The sequence below is a fragment of the Nomascus leucogenys genome, chromosome 20 (genome assembly GCF_006542625.1).
Source record: "Nomascus leucogenys isolate Asia chromosome 20, Asia_NLE_v1, whole genome shotgun sequence".
Classification (NCBI taxonomy): domain Eukaryota; kingdom Metazoa; phylum Chordata; class Mammalia; order Primates; family Hylobatidae; genus Nomascus; species Nomascus leucogenys.
Genome location: NC_044400.1, coordinates 1,063,569 through 1,084,357, shown reverse-complemented (window position 1 = coordinate 1,084,357; position 20,789 = coordinate 1,063,569). Strand labels below are relative to the sequence as shown.

General features: G+C 58.0%; 2 protein-coding genes across 5 annotated transcripts in view; one reads left to right on the top strand and one right to left on the bottom strand.

Annotated features, from left to right (window-relative positions):
• Positions 1–20,789, top strand: part of C20H7orf50 (chromosome 20 C7orf50 homolog) — a 124,782-nt gene that overhangs the window by 66,044 nt on the left and 37,949 nt on the right. The window lies entirely within an intron of this gene.
• GPR146 (G protein-coupled receptor 146) lies at positions 4,449–19,162 on the bottom strand. 2 transcript variants are annotated; one of them, XM_003278679.4, is made up of 2 exons: positions 19,056–19,162; positions 4,449–6,211 (listed from the first exon to the last, which is right to left on the bottom strand). In XM_003278679.4, exon 2 carries the CDS (start codon positions 6,185–6,187, stop codon positions 5,189–5,191), a length of 999 nt encoding a protein of 332 aa, XP_003278727.1. In that variant the 5' UTR covers positions 6,188–6,211; positions 19,056–19,162; the 3' UTR covers positions 4,449–5,188. The 2 variants fall into 2 exon arrangements, with proteins under 2 accessions (XP_003278727.1, XP_003278726.1); XM_003278678.4 differs by lacking the exon at positions 19,056–19,162 and adding an exon at positions 8,242–9,029.

Below are 20,789 nucleotides of genomic sequence, written 5' to 3'. Positions count from 1 at the left end.
ACATCTGTCTAAGGTTCGAGATGTTGAAGTGACTCCCTCCCCTCAGAGGCTGCCAGTTGTGAGTGTGGCTAGTACTCCCCTGCCCCCCTCCTCTGCAGAGGGAAGAGCAGGCTCTTTCCGAGGCATCTCCCATCTTCCAGATGGGGACTTGCGGCGCTCTGACTTCTCTGTGGTGTGGTAGAGCTCGCCCTTCTGTGGAAAGGGAACAGACAGGTACAGGGGTACAGTTAGGGTAAGGAGCCGTGGCAAGGGCCCACATTCAGATCAAACCAGGAAGGACCTTACATCACTTAGAAACGTGGGCAGAATCCCCAAAGAGGCGCTTCGTTAAGAGAGACCAAGACGTCATTAAGACGGGAAATGCCTTAATCCTCCCCTGGCTTGGCACAAAATACCAGAGACACATGGCACCAAGGGCAGGTGAGGACGTGAGGCCACGCTTGGTGAGCGTGCGCGGCTGAGGCTGTGTCTGCCCAAGGAGTGCCCCACGCAGGGGCCCGTGGTGGGCACTGGGAGACACGGCAGAACAGTGCTGCTTCGTGCACGAATGCCTGAAGTTGGAAACAGTCCCCATGTTTGTCAGCAGCAGAGTGGACAAATTAATGGTGGTGCCTGGAACCCGGAGGACACGGCACACGGGAAAATGACGCACGCCCCAGGAGCAGCACGGGGAGCCCATTTCTCAGGAGCATGCAGTCAGTCGCAGAGTGAGGAGGACAGCCAAGGCAGTGAGCAGCGGGAAAGCCAGGGGCTTGCTTACGTTGCCAGGCCGGCTGCCAGCCCCTGACCAGTCCTTGTCCCAGCCTCAGGACGCCTCCCATCTGTACCCCAAGCTTTGCTGTTTGGGGACAGCGTCGCATGGAAGCCCCAGATGTGGCCGGGCTCAGCTGTCAGCGTCAGAGCTGTGTTCATCGTGTGGTCCCACAGCGAGTCAAGGTGGCTGAGCAGGATGGGGCGTGGGTCTGTGAGCGATGCCAGCAGACACAGGATGGAGGAGCCCAGAGAGAACGGAGGGGGCAGGTCAGGTGCACTCACACGCTCAGGCTCGGCAAAGCCAGGCAGGCCCAGAGCGATTCTTTAAGGGTTAGGGTTAGGGTGGTTGGGGGTTAGGGATAGGGTGTTTAGGTGAGGTTTAAGTTGGTTAGAGTTAGGGGTTAGGGGTAGGAGTAGGGGTACGTGTGAAATGGGCATGTTCACATTATGCTTCCTGCCTAGATTCTCTGCTCTTCCATCACTTCCCAACCTGACAGAGTGTGGACCGTGCACACCGCCATACAGCTCTTGCCAGGCTGCCCTGTGCAGCAGGGCAGAGGCAGGAACGTGTGCTCTCACTTCTGCCGGAATCCTTGGGAGGGCTGCAGATACCCCAACACCCTCAGTTCCATCCTCAGGGCCACAGAAGCCCTCAGGGGTGCAGTCAATGGTGATTTTATTCTTATTTTTCTGGGAGGAGTAACGCCTGTGTTGGGCAGGCCTGCTCCTTCAGCCTGCGTGGCTTACTCCTCTCACCGGCAGGCAAGGTACTCCGCTACCGTTTGAGACGTGTGGAGACGTGGTTCGCGTGCCGGGCATGTGTCAAGTGGAACCACTCCTGGGTGATTGGGTGGACAGAATTTCTGCAAAGAGGAACTACAGAGGGGTAACCGAAAGTATTAAGAAGTACAATTCGAGGGGAAATAACCAATTTTATGATACTTTCTGTTACGGTTACTATTCCTGCTTTCCCTCTGTCGCGTGCTGTGTATGAAAGAAGACGTGTGTAGATTTCCTGATCTCTCTGCCACAATTCACAATAGATCCAGCTTCCTACAATAACTCTTACAAATTTAATGAAGTGAATCCACAACTAAACTCCCTTTCTGAAATCTTATTTAAGGAAGCAGGGCAAGGCTGATTTATGGATAAACAAATGAGATGAATGATTTTTGAACTATAGTAGTCAAGAAGTGTTGGTAGCAATATCATTGACCTTGGGACGTCACACGCTGAAAAACTGGCATCCTGGTGTCTCACAAACTGGGGAAGAATTGGGGAGTTGGGCAGACGACTACCTTGACTTTTTATAAGTAGCTCCTTTTTCTCCCCCGAGTGGCTCAAGTTTTCGTGTTCTGTGTGTGATGAGGTGAAGGCTTTAGGAATCTCTCAGGGGCGGCAGGAGGCTCGGGAGGTGCTGAATCTTCCCAGGTGAAGGCAACATAGAATATAGATGAGCAGGTGTCTCAGGAAAAGTCAGCGGCGCAGCTCCTGGGAAGCAGCCATAGAGACTGGCGGGGGCTTGGGGATGAGGACGGAGGCCTTGGCGCGCAGTGGAGGGTCTCAGGCAGCAGAGGCTGGCGGGAAGCTGGGGATGAGGAGGGGACTCGCTGGGTGGGGGGTTGGGGGAGGCCATGGTGCACAGTGAAGTGTCTCAGGTAGCAGGCGAGGGTCTGCGCTGGAGGCACATGCCTGCCCTGCGTGGGGCCCACCAGAAACAGCTGACCAGGCAGCAGGGTGTCCCCGGGGCCCTCCACAGGGCCACCCAGCAGGGTGGGGTGAGGGATATTGAATGCAGGCCAGTCCCCCCCAACAGACCCACAGAAATGAGCCAGTTTGCACCCAAAGCCACTGAGAAATTGAAATAGTGATTTTAGGCCCCTCCTGCCTTTGGGGAGGATAGTTGGATGGTGTAATTCCCGGGCAGAGGCAGCCCAGTGCCGCACTCACCTGTGTGTGGGGTCTGCCCCTTTCCTGGGAGCTCAGCCTGGAGCCAAGGGGGCTGTAAAGTATCGGCCAGGAAAAGGGTCTCCTGGTTCAAGCACGGACACCCCACCCTGCAGAGCCGGGCTGCAGGGGGAGGAGGGTTGGGGTGACGGCGCCAGCCGCTGGGCAGGTTTCTGTGGGATTGTGTGATCATTTCCTCGTCGGATGTCAGGGTTTCCGAGCAGGCATGGTGATGGGAAGCCCAGGACCATCAGAGACGCGGCCCTTACACAAGCTCCAGCTCCAGAGGGAGTGGGAGGGAGGTCAGGCCTGCGGCTTTAAAGGTTCACATGAGATCCTGGCACACCTGTAAACAAAACACTGACAGAAACAGCTCAGAAAACTGTTCTCTAATGCCACGGCTTAGGAGCCTGTCCCGCGGGTCTGAGCTCCCCGCAGGAGCCACGCAGAGCCGCGTCCTCACAAGGCTGACTCTGACCTGCTTGCAGCACGTGATGAATAATGCCAGTGACCTCGTGGCTGAATTCCCAGGAGACTGGGACCAGCGCGTGACGTCCCCACGTCGATGGCTGCAAGGTGCCGCTCCCCCCACCCCACCCCCACTGTCCCTGGGGCCGGGCATACTCAGAATTCCAGCGCGTTCAGGCTGTGGGGAGGAAGTGTGCCACAGAACCCCGGCGCGCTCGGGGTAGCTCCCACAGCCACATCGGCCCATCTTCAGAAGGGGTGGGGTCCGCATGGACATGAAGCCCTCACACCCCTTCAGGTCAGGGATCGCTGTCCAGTGAATTTGCTATAAACTTGGGGGGACCATCTTCCTGTTTTCCGAGCTTTCTGGGCTTTAGAATTGGGGGTAGGGGATTGCGGGCCTATACTTTAATCCTAGAAAATCGGGGAGAGGCGAACAGATGGTGGGGAGGAGTGGGGGCTTTTCTCACGGCCACATTTTAAAGTAGATGTTTTACAAAATCCCAATGGGTGGAAGGTCTCCAGCCAGGCTGACAGGAACAATTGCTCCCTGACTACAGACCCGCCTCACTGCAGACCTGCCTCACTAAGATCCGCCTCACTACAGACCCGCTTCACTACGGACCCGCCCCACTAGGACCCGCCCACTACGGACCCGCCCCACTAAGACCCGCCTCACTAAGACCCGCCCACTACAGACCCGCCTCACTAAGACCCGCCCACTACGGACCCGCCTCACTAGGCCCGCCCACTACGGACCCGCCTCACTAAGGCCCGCCCACTACGGACCTGCCCCACTAAGACCCCCCTCACTAAGGCCCGCCCCACTATGGACCCACCCCACTGTGGATCCGCCCGACTACGGACCTGCCTCAATACGGACCTGCTCCACTACGGCCCTGCTTCATTACGGACCTGCTTCAGTACGGACCCGCCCCCCCAAGACTGGCCTCACTACGGACCCGCCTCACTAAGACCCGCCCACCATGGACCCGCCTCACTAAAGACCCGCCCACTACGGACCCGCCTCACTAAGACCCGCCCCACTATGGACCCTCCTCACTTCAGACCTGTGCGCCCAAGTGGAACAGGCCGGTCCGGGCCCAACCTGAGGCTGCGAGGGCCGCGGAGATGCGGATGCTGGTCCCAGGTGCCTTGGGAGCTGGCCTCAGGTTCCACCCTGGCCCTCCCACCAGACGCCGTGTGACACAGCCTCCGGCCCTCTGTCCCCTGGGGGCCCTTCAGCTCTGGTATTCAGTCAGAAATCCTAACACACCTTACTTTCTTTTGTTTATTTATATTCTTTAGTTTTGTGTACACTTTGAGGAGTTGATTTAGGATAGTTTCATACTGAAAAAAACCTCAGCTGATGTTATCTGTGGGGCTGGGGACGGTGTCAGGGACATTTGTTGGCTGAGGAGAGTGCGTCACTGCTACTGAATAGCTCCACTTAACATCAGCCGTGTCTCCGCGTCTCAGGCACTTCTGTGAAATATTCTCAGAACCCTGTGGTGACCGCGGCACACCCGGCAGGCCCGGCCAGCACCCGCCGCCCACTGGCAGGGCCCGGCCACCCTGGCTGTTGCCATTCTTTCGTAGGGTTTCGTTCATTTTAATACTTGTCATTTTTCTAGAAAACATCTGTTTTTATAAAACAAACAAGGGGGAATCAAGTATTTGAAGCACAAAATATAAATACTGGCTCTAAACTTTCATCACTTCATTGACAAACTGAATGCTGAGGAGGCTGAAGGCGAGGAGGCTTTTGCAGATGTGGACCTTGAGCTGCGTGTTCAGGAGACGCACAGGCCTCAGGGAGACTCAAGCCAGATGCCAGCCACGGGGACCACGGCCTTGGCCCAAGAGTGGCATTTGTGGGAAAAAGAAAACTTCAAGAAAAACACCCCTCCTACTTCTCTTCCAGCAGCTCGTCTCCTCCTGGAAGGACGTGGAGGGCGTCCAGGGTAACTAAGTGCTCTGCATCCACCAGAGTCACGTCTCCCCAGGAGGGCTGGGCTGCCTACGCCAGCACCTGCTGCACCCCCACGTGGTCTGGGGAGCAGTGCCGGTCCCCACAGGGCAGCTTCATCAGCCGTCGGAGCTTGCTGGGGAAGCTCTGGTTCATGTAGCGGTAGAGAAGCGGTGTCACGACGCTGCTGGAGAAGGCCAGGAGTTTGGAGAAATCCTTCGCAAAGTGCAGCAGCCCCAGGTAGTGTGCATCCACAGGCTTCCCTTGTGAGACGACGACCGTGTGCCCCAGCAGGATCAGATAGTGCGGCGTCCAGAGCCCAAACTGCGTGCACACGGTGGCCACCAGCAGCCTGTGTGCCGAGGGCTCCAGCCGGCCCGTGTCCCGGTCCAGGGGCGTGTCCTCCCTGCGGACGCGGGAGAGTAGCACCAGCGCGTACAGGGCGGCCAGTGCTGGCACCACGTAGCCGATGAACACCAGCGTGGTGTCGGCGGCCTCTGCGTTCTGCATCTTGGCGCACTCTAGCGCACGGGTGGACACGTGGCTGCAGATGTAGAAGAGCAGTGAGGAGAAGCTGGTCAGCAGCGCGCCACCCCACACGAAGCCGCACACGTGCCGTGTGTTGTACACGCTGGCCATGTAGGTCCGCGGCAGTGCACGCTCGATGTAGTGGTCGAGGCTCAGCAGGGCGGTGGAGTACATGGCCACCAGTGAGGACACATTGAAGGGGATCTGCAGTGCCACGTGGACCTCGCCGCCCACACTCCACAGCGCCCACCGGGAGCTCGGGGGGCCGAGCAGGTGCACGGGGGCCAGGGCGCTGAGCACCAGGCCTGCCACTGCCATGTTGACAAAGTACACATCCGGCATGGTCATGCTGGCCTTGCTGTGTAGGTTGGCCAGCACCAGCAGGGCGTTGTAGCACAGGCCCACTGGCACGCCCACCACCAGGCCCAGCAGCGACAACAGTGACAGCCCCAGCTGCAGGTCCTGGCAGGCAGGCAGCTCCCCCACCAGCCCTGTGCCGTTGAACCAGCTGCAGCCCCACATGGCGGCCGGCGAGGCTCCGTGACCCTGCAGAAAGACGGAACAGGTGGTCAGCTCACATCCCTCCCCAAAGCCCCAGCCCAGAAGTGCTGCAGGTACAGGGGTGCCTTCTCCTGGCGCAGGAGTCGCTGGAGACCACAGAGTGAGGCTGCCTCGGGTGCATTTCTGTGAAAATGAAGTTGAGCATTGAAAAATGGCCACCTCGGGTCCTGACTGGGGGCTGCTGTGGCTGCACTCATTTCAGCGGCTGGGGTTGGGGACCAGAGAAGGAGCCTGGTGTGCCCCATATGCTCAGAGCCCCTCTTCGTGGGCTGCTGCGAGGCCTGGGTGGTCGTCCTGACTTGGTTGGACGGGCCCCGCGCTGTGATTCCCAAAGTTTACTAGATGTCTGTGGTGTTCGGATCCTGCCAGCGCCGGGAGGGACAGGCAATGTGGACGGTCAGCCCTGAGCCTCCCTGCCTCCCGGCAGCCCAGGACCCAGCGCCTTGGAATCCTTGCAGAGCCTGGGCTCCAGGGAGGGTGACCTGTGGGTCGCAGCCCACAGGAGGCTCTGGGGACATGGGGACATAGCCAGTCTTGATGTCACTGAACGAGAACCTGGCAGCTGGAGCCATCCTAGAGTAAGAATTTCGCCACCCCCCCACTCCCCACCCCGCCAAAGCACAGGCATTCCTCGGGGACCTGCAGCTATCTCGGGAAGCCTGATGTCCAGCATGTCATTTGGCCCCGGCTGACCTCCTGCTCTCAGAGTGGAGTAGAAAGCGTCTCAGGCAGATGAGCAGATGGCATCGTTCCCGTGCCCGGAGGCAAGAGCAGTGAGGAGGTGGGTGAGGACCCACTCCTGCAGTCCTGCCACTGCAAGACCCACACCACACACAGGGCCACAGCAGGGCGGGAAGAGGAGGCTCAGGAGGTGGAGAGCACGGAGGGGCCAGGGCCCGAGGCCCCCAGTGCCAGTAGCAGCGTGCGCCCCACAGCAGGCTACACAGCCCTGCGGCAAGGCATGCAGGCAGCTGGCAGATGGGCAGGTGGGTGGATGTGGGAATTCCCATCCAGAGGGTGGTGGGCAGGACGGGAGGTGTGGGTCATTGTGCAATCCTGGTGAATGCCGCCCAGCAGCCGCAGTGAGGGTCAGGTGGTGACAGGCATGCAGAGCTAGGCCGCTGCTGGGTGTGCCCAGCCACAGTGCCGCCACAGTGCTGCCACAGCGCCGCCACAGCGCCCCCAGGTCCTGGATCCAGGCTCCCCGGCCCCTGCTTCTCACATGCTCACCTTGTCCACCCCTCACTAACACATCTTGACCAGAACCTCCTGGGCTGGGCAGGCGGCAATCTGGGGGATGTTGGTAGAGGGGGATGGGCTCTGGGCTCCACTCGCCGGGCCAGCACAAGCTCCAGACAGGATGCACCTGCTCCAAGCACAGTGGCAGGGGCCGGTGAGGGGGGTGTCCAGGCCTCTGAGGGCTTCTCCCCTCCTGCTGTGCCAGGGTCCAGAGGACGGGGTTCTTCAGGATTGTGGTCCTCCACACCCCAGCTTCTGCCTGCGAGGCTGCATGGCTTTGGCTGTCACAGAGTGGCAGCTTAGTTTGGGGACGTCACCCCCCAGACTCCACTTGAGTCCCCAGGAAACACAGGCCACTGCGACTGAGTGTCAGTCAGCAGCCTGGCCTCACAGGGCGCCCAGGGCCCCCGGATCTGTCGAGGGTCTGTGGTTAGAAGATCGGAGCGGGAGGGCTGTCTCACTGCGTGCCCCGTATACTGCCTCCAGTCACTGACAGGAGGGCACGCCCGGCCGGTCTTCACCCCACAGAGCTTGCCAAGGGCCGGGACCCCTCAATGTGCTCTGTCTGGGCACCCCTTCATTCTCTACTTAGAGATGCCTGCCAGTGGCACTGTACAGAGCCCCCTGCGTCCTCTCTCCCACCTGTGCTGCACAGAGCCCCCTGCGTCCTCTCTCCCACCTGTGCTGCACAGAGCCCCCAACGTCCCCTCTCCTGCCTGCACTGCACAGAGCCCTCCGTGTCCCCTCTCCCACCTGCGGGCACCACAGGCTCTCACCTTTACTTTGTGGCCCGAGCCTCTTGGGGCTGTGGGCCCCGGCCACTGTCGGTGAGCAGCATGGCGGGACAGAGGTGGCCACCAGAGCTCCGGTGAGGACCTGGGCGCTGCTGCGCTTCTCTGCAAACCCGCAGGCTCTTATCAGCAGCGCGCCTGGCCTCCTGCGCGTGCGTGCGAGGGCCCCAGGATGCAAGCACTTGTTTTCCTCTGGTAAGTTCCCCGCAGGGCCTCTGCCTCCCTTGGCAGGCGCCACCGCCCCTCCCTCCTGCTGTTTACAGCCGGGTTCCAGAAATGAGGGGCTGTGCTTGGACGGGACCGCACTGCAAACCGAGCACAGCTGGCCTCTTGTCCCACCTTTCTGATAGCGTGGCTCCTGGGGGCCGTGGCCTCTGCCCACAGGCCCGTCTGCATCGCTGCGGGGCATCCCACCGAGAGCCTGGGGGCAGGTCAGGCAGACACGTGTCCAGGTCCATGCAGCCGCCCCTGGTGTTCAGTGTGCTTCAGATGTTGGTTACGAGCCCTTTTTTCCGTGAGGAAATCAACAGAAGGGTCTACTGTTGAGCGAAGGCCTGGCCATGTTCACTCAGCCCACAGGACACAGGAGCCCTTGGAGGCACAGCGGAGGCCGAGGGCAGGCTCAGGTCGGAAGCAGAGAGGGGAGCACGTGCAGCTGGTGTCTCCGTGCACAGAAGGGACAGGGGCATGGCCAGAGAAAAGCTGAGCCGGCCCCACACATGGAGCGTCCTGCAAGGGCTCTCCTGCAGGTGGAACCGCGCGGGGCCAGCCTGTTGCCCGCCACACCCCTCCTTGCAGGGAGTCAGAGAGAAGCTGCCTGGACTGCTAATGCCTGCCCTGCCGTGAGGCCAAGCCGGAGGGAGGCAGCCAGCGTCTGCCGGGCTAAGAATGGCTCAATTCTTGGGAGGTGGTCACGTGGAGTGGGATCTGCTGGCATTTCCTCCCTGCGCTCACGTGCGTCTCCCGCTCACCCTGTCTGAGCCGGCTCTCAAGTGCGTGTTGTCACCCCAGCCGGGACCTGGGAACGCCGGCCTCCAGGTGGGGTTCAGGTGGAAAGTTCTCCCGCGTGCATTTTTGTTTACTGGCAGCTGACAAATACTGAAGGATTTATAAACTTCCAAAGCTGCAGGTTGCTCTCTGTGTGGTTCACCAGGTATCAATGATGAGGATGGTTTCTGTTTCCAGTGAAGCTTACGAGCTGACCGTACCTGTTTTCCTTCACTCTCCGCCGGTTGGAAGGTGACGCGCTTTGCATGTTTGCCCCAACATTCTCCCCGGAGTCCTCCTTTTATCAGGCATTACCTGGAGATCTTGGGAGGGAAGGCAGCTGGGGCGGGCTGCTCCGTGGGCTCTGGGGGACGTTCCTAAAGCCGAGGAGCTCAGGTTCCCGCCTGTGTCAGGAGCTGGGCTGAGAGGCATGGAAGGAAGGCAGGTCAGCAGAGCATGAGGAAACCCCCTCCTCGGCCACAGCTGGGTGGACAAGTCTCCTTGGCCCACCTCCTCTCTGGCAGGGCTCGTGGTAGGAACGGGTCGCTGGCAGTGCCCTCCAGGAGCTGGTTTGAGACTCTCCTGCCTGCAGGCTGTTAGCCATGGCTCCCAGAGGAGTGAGCATGAAGTGTATGGTTTTTTGTGTGTGTGTGTTTTTTTTTGAGACGGAGTCTCGCTCTGTTGCCCAGGCTGGAGTGCAATGGCACGATCTCAGCTCACTGCAACCTCTGCCTCCCGGGTTCAAGCGATTCTCCTGCCTCAGCCTCCCGAGTAGCTGGGATTACAGGCGACTGCCAGCATACCCAGCTAGTTTTGTTTTTTTAGTAGAGACAAGGGTTCTCCATGTTGGCCAGGCTGGTCTCGAACTCCTGACCTCAGGTGATCCACCCACCTCCGCCTCCCAAAGTGCTGGGATTACAGACGTGAGCCACCGTGCCCAGCATGGTGTACATTTTGAAGGCTGAGAGCTGCAGGGGGCACCCGCAGAACCACAGCATGCCAGGGCCTGGCGAGTCATGTGAGCCAGTGTTCCCACCTCTCCTGGTCACAGGAGACTCGTGACGCGTGCCCAACCCTCACAGCCAGCCCAGCTCCCTGTCACTGAGCTGTTCCGGGCACATTAGCCGGGGTCCTGTCCTGCCCAAGGTTCTGGGCTCTGCCATGGACACCCCTGCCCCGCTGTCACTGCACCTGCGTCTGAGTAAGGGGGATGGCCCCACGTGCCTGCCTGGCCGCAGAGGGGTTCTGTGGAAGCCTGGCCTGGCTCAGGCGGGTGGAGCCTTCGACTCCTTGCCTGTCCATGGTCTCCCGCTTGCCTCTGTGCCCCCCGCTTGCCTCTGTGCCCAGAGACTTCCTTTTCCTGGCTGCCGGGCTGTCTGGGGAAGCGGGGCATCCTGGAACTGGAGAACAATGGCCTGGCTTCCCCCGCCGGGCAGGCCCGCTGTGCCGTCTTTCCTGTCAGCCATGCGCTCTGCTGACTTCTTCCTTCAAGGGAAAGAGGAACGGGGAGCCTGGTGGTGGGGAGACTTAGAGGCTGGGAGAGAAAGCCCAGATGAGCCTCGTCAGAAGTGGGCTCTTTTCCTACATGAAAGCATGAGTTTGTTGCGGCGGCGATGGAAGATTCCGGAGGCTCCCTCAGAAGGCAGGAGAGACCACAGAGAAGGGCCGCCTGCCCCACAGCCCCATGCTGCAGGTCCCTCTTGGGCCAGGCTCAAGGAGCAGAGTTGGCACGTGCCCTCCAGTCACCCGTTTTGCTCTGAGCACTGCCTGCCCGGTAGCAGGGGTGATATTCAGCTTCCGGGGCCCGCCACTGCACCCTCAGTCCGCAGGGACCCTGTGGGCCTCTCCTCCAGGCCAGCCCCACCCTTGCACCGAGAGACCACCAGCTTCTCTCCCAGTTCCTGGCCACCCTCCCAGGCCAGGCCGTCCCTGGCAGCTGCTCCTTCCTGGCTCCCCCACCTCTTCCGCCTGGCCCTGCTCCTCTAGCACCTCCAAAGTCACACTGCTGGTTTCACTGCCTACCTCCCACTGTTACCACCAGCATCTCCCTCCGAAACCCTCCCCCACGACTCCTCAGGACCTGCCACCCACACACAGGTCCCTCCCCAGGCCCATGTCGGTGCCAGCACAAGCAGCCCCAAGGCCCTCCCCTATTGAGAACCCAGGACTGGGCTCTTCTCAGGCGAGTGTCCCCAGCCGAGCTGGATGCTGCAGGTCAGCCTCGCCTCTCAGGAGGGCACGCCTCGATGCAGGCGCCTGCTCAGAGGCTCCTCACCCACTCAGCCTGGAGAAGGCCTCAGGGTCTCTTAGGGACAATGACAGCATCTCGGGCCAGCAGGGGAGGGGCTGCAGGCAGCATCTTGGCTGGGAAGGTGGAAGGAGCTGGCCCTGCCTGGGCCTCAGCTGTCCAAGATGGCCCAGTTTCAATCGTTTTATTTTCCCTATAAGAGAATTCATTAATGACACAAATGGGATTCATCTATCCCTCTTTCTGTTTTTATTTTTTTGTTTGGAGCCAGGATCTCCCTCAGTCACCCAGGCTGGAGGGCAGTGGTACAGTCATAGCTAACTGCACCCTCTGCCTCCTCGGCTCAAGCAATCCTCCCATCTCAGCCTCCCAAGAAGCTGGGATTACAGGCATGTGCCACTTCAGCTGGCTAATGTTTTCATTTAACATTTTTTGAGACAGGGTCTCACTATGTTGCCCAGGCTGGTCTCAAACTCCTGGATTCAAGTGACCCTCCTGCCTCAGTCTCCCAAAGTGCTGGGATTACAGGTGTGAGCCACTGTGGCTGACCTGTTTTTGTTTTTTAAATTACTCTCATAAAAAGGGCCAGCCTTGCACCTACTGCCCGTCCTTCCCAATCCAGTGGTGGCTGACATGCGGGAGATATCTGACCAGTCTCATTTGGATGGGGTGAGAGGTCTTTACAGCTTCAAGGCTGGGCCTGGGCCATTGGCCAGCAGTGGACAGGAGAGGAGGGCTTAGAAGGCCCAGCGGAAGCGGGAGGGTGTCAGAGCCCAGGGCTGGCCTCAGAGTGTACAGCCAGCCTGGGAGACGTGAGCAAATGTGCTCCCCACGCTGTGCGGGAAACTGCTACACCCCTTACAAGCTCAGAACCTCGGCCTGCCTGGCTCAGGGTCTCCCAGCAGCTGCTTAAGCAGAAGGGGGGCAGAGCTGGACGCCAGCTGCACCCCAGAGGGCTGGGACAGAAGTGACATTTCCACACAGGAATCTTGAGAGGACTGGGATTGGGACCCAGTGTTGATGGGAGGCTGGCGCCCCGTTTTCTGGGAGCAGCAGCTTCTCTGAGTGACAGGAAAGGGCCTGGGCCTCTGCCTACATGCTGCTTGTAGGGCCTGGGAGCTGTATGAAGCCTCGGGGAAGTCTGGGTGTGGTGGTGCCCTCTGTGGCGCAGGGGTGGCCTCTGGGCCCCATGAGCAGCCATCTGCGGGGCTGCACACTCCCACCTAGGCCTCTGCTGGCCTGTGGGGGTGACCTCAGCCAATCTGCCCATCCCCCTCTCTGATGGCACGGCCGCCATCTCCAGCAGGCTAGGGTGAGGCCCAACTAAGCAAGAGGCTGGGAAGGACAGGAGGAGAGTTTCTCCGAGACTCGCTGCGCGTCAAGCCTTCCTGGTCCCTGCCGAGCGCCTGTGGATGTAGCTGTTTCCGGAGTGCCCCTCCCTGGGTCCTCAGCTGTGCCTCTGTGTGCTGAGCGGTGCTCACTCCTCATGCGTACTCGTGAGGATAGAAGGTGGGGTCTTTTCTTCCAAGACCTCGTGCTGGGCTCCGACTGCGATTTCCCGGGAAGATGCTTCCTAGGCTGCGGCGTTCCAAGCCCGGGAAGGCTGCTGGGCCTTAAATCCTTGCAGGCTATCCCGTGTCTGTCCGCCTGCACCAGGGTGCAGGGACGCCGCTTGCAGAGCATCCGCTCAGAGCTGGGAGCCCCAGGCTCAGGGCTTGGAGAAGCTGGGGCAGCTTGAGAAAGGAAAGCCAAAGTGTCAGACTCCCAAGCCACAGGGACCGATGGGACAGGATCCTTGGTGGGCTTGGGCAGCCCATCTGGGCAGCTGTCCCTGTTGGCTTGGAAGTCCATGGATGTGCCCGCCGCTGGTGGATGGCTCCCTGCTCTGAGCCTGAGCAAATGCCCTGGGGATCTGTTCTGTTCCTGATCTAAACCTGAGTGTGTCCAGCTCCCTGGAGAGCCCCTGACAGACCACCTGCGACTTTGGGCCACTGTGCCCGAGGAGTCACTGCCCACAGGGTGCACAGGCAGGCTGGGGAAGGACAGGCTGCCCAGCGGTGCCAGCCCCTGTGTCCCTGCACAGCCCCGAGCCTGCAGGCCTGTGCTGACAGCAGGTCTCACACTGCAGAAGACTGTGCTTGTGGTTCAGAGTGGGGCCCACTGGGGGGACCCTGCCAAGGCCTAGCCCGCCAGAGAGACCTGGGAGGGCCCGTGTGTCCTGAGCTTTGGGGGCCGACAGTGTGGGGCAGCTCTCCTTGTTGGGGTGGGGTGGGGTGGGGTGGCTGCTGGCTGCTGCCAGGCCTGGCCGGTGGGAGGCAATCAGGAGGGCCCAGGTGCACAGCTTCAGCTGTCCCTACCCAGGGCTCCTCGCACGAGACCTTGGTGGCTTCTCTGTCATAGAACCCAGTACAGTGGTACCCAAAATTTGACCGAAAACAGTCCTAAAACTGTTTTCCTACTTTGAGAAAGCACCACTGATTCTAGCCACTGCCTTGACCTCTGGTCTAATTCCTTCTACCTGACATGAGGGAATGTTAGGCAGCGCTTCGTAGTAAGCCTGCTTGTAGGAAGGCCCGTGCCCTGCTGTCTGCAGGGGCCTGGGTTAGTGGCGGGCAGCAGCAGGAGTTGACAAAGCACTGTAAGAAACCCCCTCGCCCTCCGTCTTCCCAGGAAGGAAGTGGTTAAGGGCCTGGGCTCTGGAGCGGGCAGCTAGCCTGTGCACTGCAGGCTGAGCTTTTCCGGTCCTGGCTTGCACACAGGTGCCTTTGCAGGCAGGTGACTTCCTTGCTCTGTGCCTCGGTTTCCCCAGGCTTAGTAAAAATCTTCATGACACAGGAGGGTTAAATAAACCAACCCATGTGAAGCACAAGAGGGTGCCGGCGCTTGCTCCCTGTCACCAGCCCTGGCCTGGAATGATGACGCCTGCAGATCTTTGGCCTCCTCCCTAAATATAAAGGGCAGAGGAAGCTGTTCTGTGACCTTTTGCTCAGAATCTTTGTGAACGGACACGTGTGCAGGGGAAACGTGGGGCAGGGTGGGATGACAACAACATGGGCCCCGTCACACCCCACACTGCTGGCGAACGTGGAGGAGGCAGCCCCCAGGACGCACCTGTGGGTGGCACTTGCACGGGGAGTGCAGGGTGAGACCGCGGAGGCCCAGGGAGCACACGGTCAGACGGCGGAGGGCCAGGGAGTGCACGGTCAGACGGCAGAGGCCTGAGGAGCGCACGCTCAGACTGCAGAGTCTTTGCAGTTTTACGGTCTTTATGTTCTGAGTTTGGGCTTTGATACCAACACAATGAATTTCCCGATGTTTCACTAATACTAAACTGGAGTATAAACACCTGCTTCCCTGGCCTGTAGTCAGTGCTTTCAAAAGAACATGGGATTGGGAAGGAGAACCTGCTCCAGGGGTCTTGGTTCTCTTTGGTTCATAACTCATGAAAATGTCTGGAGTCCATGTGCGGCTGTGGAGACCACGGCCACAGCAGGGTGCGGACAGGGGCAACAGGACCCCGTCAGGCTCGCTGTCAGGAGCATTTCAAGTGAGACGTTGGCATCTTTCTTCCTATGTCTTATTTAAAAAGAGCCCAAAGTGCTATCAAGCAGTCTGTTAATAATGAATGTCTGTGAGCAGTGAGGTGAACTTGGCTGAAACCTGGGGCTAACTTTGATAGGGTTTCCCAATAGAAATGGGCTGCCCCAGGCCTGTTCAGAAGCAGCAGGCCTGGGGACAGACGGGGACTGAGTGTGGGGATGGTGACCACCGCTCTCAACCTGAGAGGCACCCGGGTCTCTGTATGTGTGTGTGAGACAGAGAGAGCGTCATAGCGCCTGCATTGCACAGAGCTGGCAGAAACAGAAACCAGCAGAGGAATCCTCTGCTCCAAGGTGGCTGAATTAGTTTCACAAAAGCCATCGCATTTGATGTTGCTGTCCCTGTTAGTCGGGAAGTTCTTTCCCCTGTTGCTCAGGGCCCTGTCAGAGCTGGGGCTGGCAAGTCCCACGCCCGGTGATCCCCGTGAAGTTTCCAGGTGCTCTTTTTCATACTGTCTTTTGCGGATGTTGATCCCTTGCCTAGAGCACCCTTTCTCATTTCCCCTCATTCTCTCAGCAAACACTGGCTCGTCCTTGACATTTTATTTTGGGCATCAGTACCCCTGGGAACCCACCCCCGACCACTGTCTCCACACCCCTCCGCCAGTTGTGCTGGGTTAAGCTTGTCCGCACATCCATCTCTTTCCCACCTACTCGGAGCTCTTTGCAGGCAGGGGAAGCTTTTATGTGTGCTGCAGCAGCCTGGCTGACTGTTGGATGAAAACCGTGGAAGGGGATGTATTCAGTGACGTAAAAGGCTTTTCCCCAAGGTGAGTGATCCAAGGCAAGTGATCCAATTTCCCCACTGAGTAGAAAGGAGAGCAGGGTGGGGACTCAGCGCTTCTTATTGTCCCAGGACAGTTGTTGAAGCTTTAGAGCCTTAGATTTGAGTGGAAATAGAACTGCGAGGCCCCAGGCACTGCATCCTCAGAAGAATGGCAGGAAAGGAGTGGGAAGGCCATGGCCAGCTCCTGGCCGAACCTGCCATGCACCATGAGACGCTCAACCTTGGGCGAATATTCTAGAACAATCAAAATGCTTTCAAAATGACTCTGGAATGTTTATTTCCTTTTGTAGTAATGAACCCAGGCTTTAGCAACAATTAACATCCAGCTCCTATGAGCCAGACGCTTAGGAAAGGCTGCTGTTTTCACAGGGTTTAGACATGGAGAGCTTATGCACGCTGATTCCTATCTGTGCCTTCCTGGGCTGTGATAAGAAACGGTTCATTACATAGGTGGATGGTTTTGATTTTTGTAGCCTTTTGCTTTTTACAATTCCAAACTGCAGAGTAGTGAGAGTGAATCAGGTGACTTGGCTTAGACTATAAAGAAAGAGAATGCCTCTCTTTCTCCATGGATAATAGTGAGCATGTTTGCGGCTCCAGGACGGGCTCTGGGGGCCTGAGACCAAGCACCTTGCTGGGCCAGTGAGCTGGCTGGGCACCTGCGCCTGCAGCTATGGGCGCCAGTTCCCTGGAGGAAGGTGGAACAGCATTCTTTTGTTTACTTGGGTTTTTGTTCCCTAACTGGGTGTGAGGCTAATTCCCTCTCCAGGTACACCAGACCAGGGAAAAACAGAAACAAACAAAAAAGACTTCCTCAGAAATTCAAGGACCTGGCCAAGAACAGAGAGTCTCCGCTGCAGACTCTGGGCAGGCTTGGCACCTGCCCGGGCTCCCCAGTCGAACCCCGGTTTACTAGGCGTGGCCTTAACCTGCAGGGAAGTGCTCTGAGCCACAGATCTTATCACCACCTTGGTTCTTTCCCAGGGAGGAACCAGCAGGTTACTTCTCATCACACTAGCTGTGGTAGCAACAGTGGTCTGCAAGGCTTGCTCTGGTTCCAGTTAAAATGGGGAAAGTCCTTGGCCTGTGCAGGAAGGGACCTGGGTGTGGCTCTGTGGGGATGAACAGACACCTGCCCCACTCCACCCTGTCCCTCTGCTGCTCAAGGGGCTGTTTGCACACGGAGGCTCCTGGGTAGACAGCATGCTCCTAAGAAACTGACTTCTGGTCCTGGGCAGCATCTCATTTTGGGATCTCAAATTAGAGCGCAAAGTTATTCTACTCTCCAGACTGGGTCCCCTCTCCTCTTTGCTACCTGGATGGTGTCTTGGGGTCCTGAGCCTTTGAGACCCCTGGACAGATGTGGTCTAACTGGGCAGCCTAATGCTGGCCAGTTGGGCAGGTGGGTTAGTGAAGGCCCTGGAGAGCAGAGGAGCCGGCAGGCAGGAGGGAATGACTGGAAACACTGTTGAAAGAAAACAGCACCGTGGGATCGTCCTGTGCATGACACGGTCGACCGGGTTCTCTGGGTGATAATTTCCTTCTGCAAAGGCAAGGCCTTGCTGTGGTTGGGTCATTAAAGGCCAGGTGGCGGTTATTTTTTCAGGATTCCAGATGACATCCTAGGGGCTGTGAGAGCTGCAGCTCCCTGAGGAGCCCCTTCTTCTTCCTGCCCCAGTGAGCAGCATGTCCCTCTTCCGACTGTAAATTACACGAGCATGTTTCCCCACGCAGCGATCTGTGCAGCATGCCATTTACGCATTGTATGATAGACATAATCAGCCTTTACATCCTAAGACCCACATGAGCTGCGTGGGTCTTCTCTCTTCATCAGCCTACTAGGGGCTTATGAGTTGCAGGGACTCCAAGTCAACTTTTACACTTACATTCTGCCCTAAATCTGCGTTCCTCTGTCCTCCATCCTTGGGATATGTCCATGCTGGCTAGAGAGGCAGGATGAAACATGGACGCCAGCACAGATGTGTGTGGCGTCGGGCAGTGAGCTGCTCTGGCCCTGACCTCTTCTCTGTGAAAAGGCACGACAGTATTCAATACATATAAACTATGTTCTTAAGTCACTAGTCTTCAGAGGCCTTCTTCATTGAGGAAGACAACAGGGGTTCTGGTTGGGGAGCTGGGCCTTACAGTAGTTCTTGAAGGAGCTGCACAGCAGGCCATGGGAACTGTGAGTGTTCACTTCGTCTAATTATTAACAGTGCCTCCGTTCACTCTCAAAGGTGCCCCAGTTAGGACGGTAGAGTATCTCATCACCACTATGCATGAGGAGCCTGGGAACATGGTCAGAACCGTTTTACTCCTACAAGTTTGCAGAGGCCTTTAAAGCAAGCCTCTTGCCCCCCCTGTTATTGAATGCTGGCCTCTGCTAGGTGCTGCAGGTAGCCAAAGATAAAAGATGTCGTGCTGTTCCATGTGGGTAGGAGCTGGCTATTTAAAGTGGAATGGAGGACTCAAGTACATCTTCATGGGCAGGGAAGAGATCAAAGGCTCTGGATGACGAATACAGAATTATCCTCTGGTCCACCATGTAGCATGCATGCAGAGATAAGCCACTGTGACCAGTCACATCAAGATTCGTAGACTTACGCCTAGTTTAGAGAACTGACTTGCCAGGTTTGTAATACTAACTTAATAGTGGGTTTCCTGCTGCTGGTAGTGGTGGTTTGGCGGCTGGAGAGCACCGCCTTCCAGTGAAGCTTTGAAAGAGCCGTCCCATGCCCTGCCAACTGTCCAAGACAACTGACAGCAGATCCGACACCTCCATGTAGACACAATTCCAAAACTCACTTTAAAACACTAATCATAGGAGGGGCCGAATCACCACAGTGGCCCAGGAGAGCAGATCAGTGGGTGCCCTGTCGGACACGGGAGAGCCGGTGGCGGCGCTGAGCCGCCTACACCAGCAGCAGATTCAGCTGCCATCACCAGGTTAATGACCGAAAGCCCGCCCCCGGGGCTCAGCTCGGAGCACGGCCGGAGGACAGCGGTCCCCTCCCGGCAAGGGCACGGAGCCCCGCAGTGGGCAGCGGCCAGAGGACCCGAGTCCCAGTAAGCGCAGCGCCCGCCGTGGGAGCCGCAGCCGCTCGGGGCTGGCTCCCTCCCCAGGCGGAGACCGGGGTGTGCCCCACCGACCCGACCCAGGCTCCCGGGCCCCACTCACCGGCTTGCTGGGTGGCGGCTGGCGCAGTTGCCGCCGGGCTGGCAGCTTGGGCTGGAGGAGGCGGTGGGGCTCACGGCGCGCACGCCGCCCGGGCCCTGTGTACACACGTGACCGTCGGCCCCGCCCCCTGTCCTGGCTCCGTCCCCGGCCGCCGAACGGCAGCGATGCCTGGCCCCGCCCCCAGCCTTGGTCCCGCCCTGGCCTCCGGCCCCGCCCTCGCGGCCAGACCGCGGGGAACCACTGGGACCAGTGAGGTTAGGGGGCGGCGGCGGTGGAGGCGGTGCTGGTTGTGTAACCTGAGACCAGCCATTTGACGAGCTCGTGCGCCCGAGATTCCCTGTGGGAGGACACACACCCAGGGCTCTTGGAGTTTTTGACAATTCTCTTAGTGCCCAGTGCGGTTTCTTTTTACAGGCGCTGGTGCCTATTTTGCTGAGTCAGAGTATATCCTAATCTGCAAGGTGCAGGCCCCACCGCCCTCCAAAGGAAACGAGTGGCTGCAAGTTAGTCCTTCCAGGTACACCTGCCCCTCTTTCTTCCCCGAAGTTTGCTTGCTGTTTCCAAAGTCACCAATTACTTCCTGGTTTTAGGAGTTTCTTTGTAAACGGAACACTCACAGGAAAGCCGTTTAAAGAAACACATTGTTTACTGCCTGATTGCTTTTGTAGCTATTGTTACAAGTTAAACATTGGAAAAGTTGAAACAAGGACATTTACTCTGCCTTAATTTCTGAGGTGAAACAGTCCCCCCTGCAGCACATTCTGGTTCAGGATCTAAGAACATTTCTGAAAATCGAAGCAATGTGGGTTGCACAGTTCCGCGTAGACTTGCTGTGACCTGTGGGCCGAGTGGAACACCAGCAGGAAGAATAGCAGCCACTAACCCTCCGCTGAATGATGCTGTGGCCTACTGTGTTCGGGGATGTACCTCAGCCACCTTCCTGGACAGGACGGCTTCCTGACGATGGGTCGGAGTGGGACAGCTTTCTATTCCAGCGGGAGGGCAGGGAGAGGCTTACCACGGCCCACGCCTGCTGATGTGATACTGACTTGCTGCCCAGCCCGGCACCATGTCCCTGGCACAGTGGATGCAGCCTGGGCCCTGTGTGCCCAGAGGTGCCAGGTACTGATCTTACTTGCCAAAGTCTGTCACAAGCAGCCAACACCGATACCTGAGGGCGTATTCTGTGTCAGGTTCTGTTCTAAGCCTCAACCATTGTTTTGAGGTAGATACGTCCGCATTTCATCAAACCTAAGACACAATTGATTAGTGCTAGCTATGCCATTACTTTATGGATTACTAAAAAGAAGGGTATCTGCCTATTAAATTCCGACATACTGCTGATTTTAAGGCGCAGCCTCACGTTAGAGATGATAAAGTGAGAGAGTATGCCTTAGCATCAATGAGGTCACCATGTGCATTTTAATTTTTTTTTTTTTTTAAGACAGAGTTTCTCTCATGTTTCCCAGGCTGGAGTGCAATGACACAATCTCAGCTTACTGCAGCCTCAGCCTCCTGAGTAGCTTGGATTACAGGTGCGTGCCACCACACCTGGCTATTTTTTTTTTTTTTTTTTTTTTTTAAGTAGAGATGGGGTTTCACCATGTTGGTCAGGCTGGTCTTGAACTCCTGACCTCAAGTGATCCTCCTGCCTGGGCTTCCCAAAGTGCTGGGATTACAGGTGAGAGCCACTGTGCCCGGCCATGCATTTTAAATTTAATTGTGAAAACTTAA

What these genes read in the sequence shown, in the direction of transcription:
- GPR146 (XM_003278679.4), bottom strand. Translation starts at nt 6,187, where the DNA reads ATGTGGGGCTGCAGCTGGTTCAACGGCACAGGGCTGGTGGGGGAGCTG.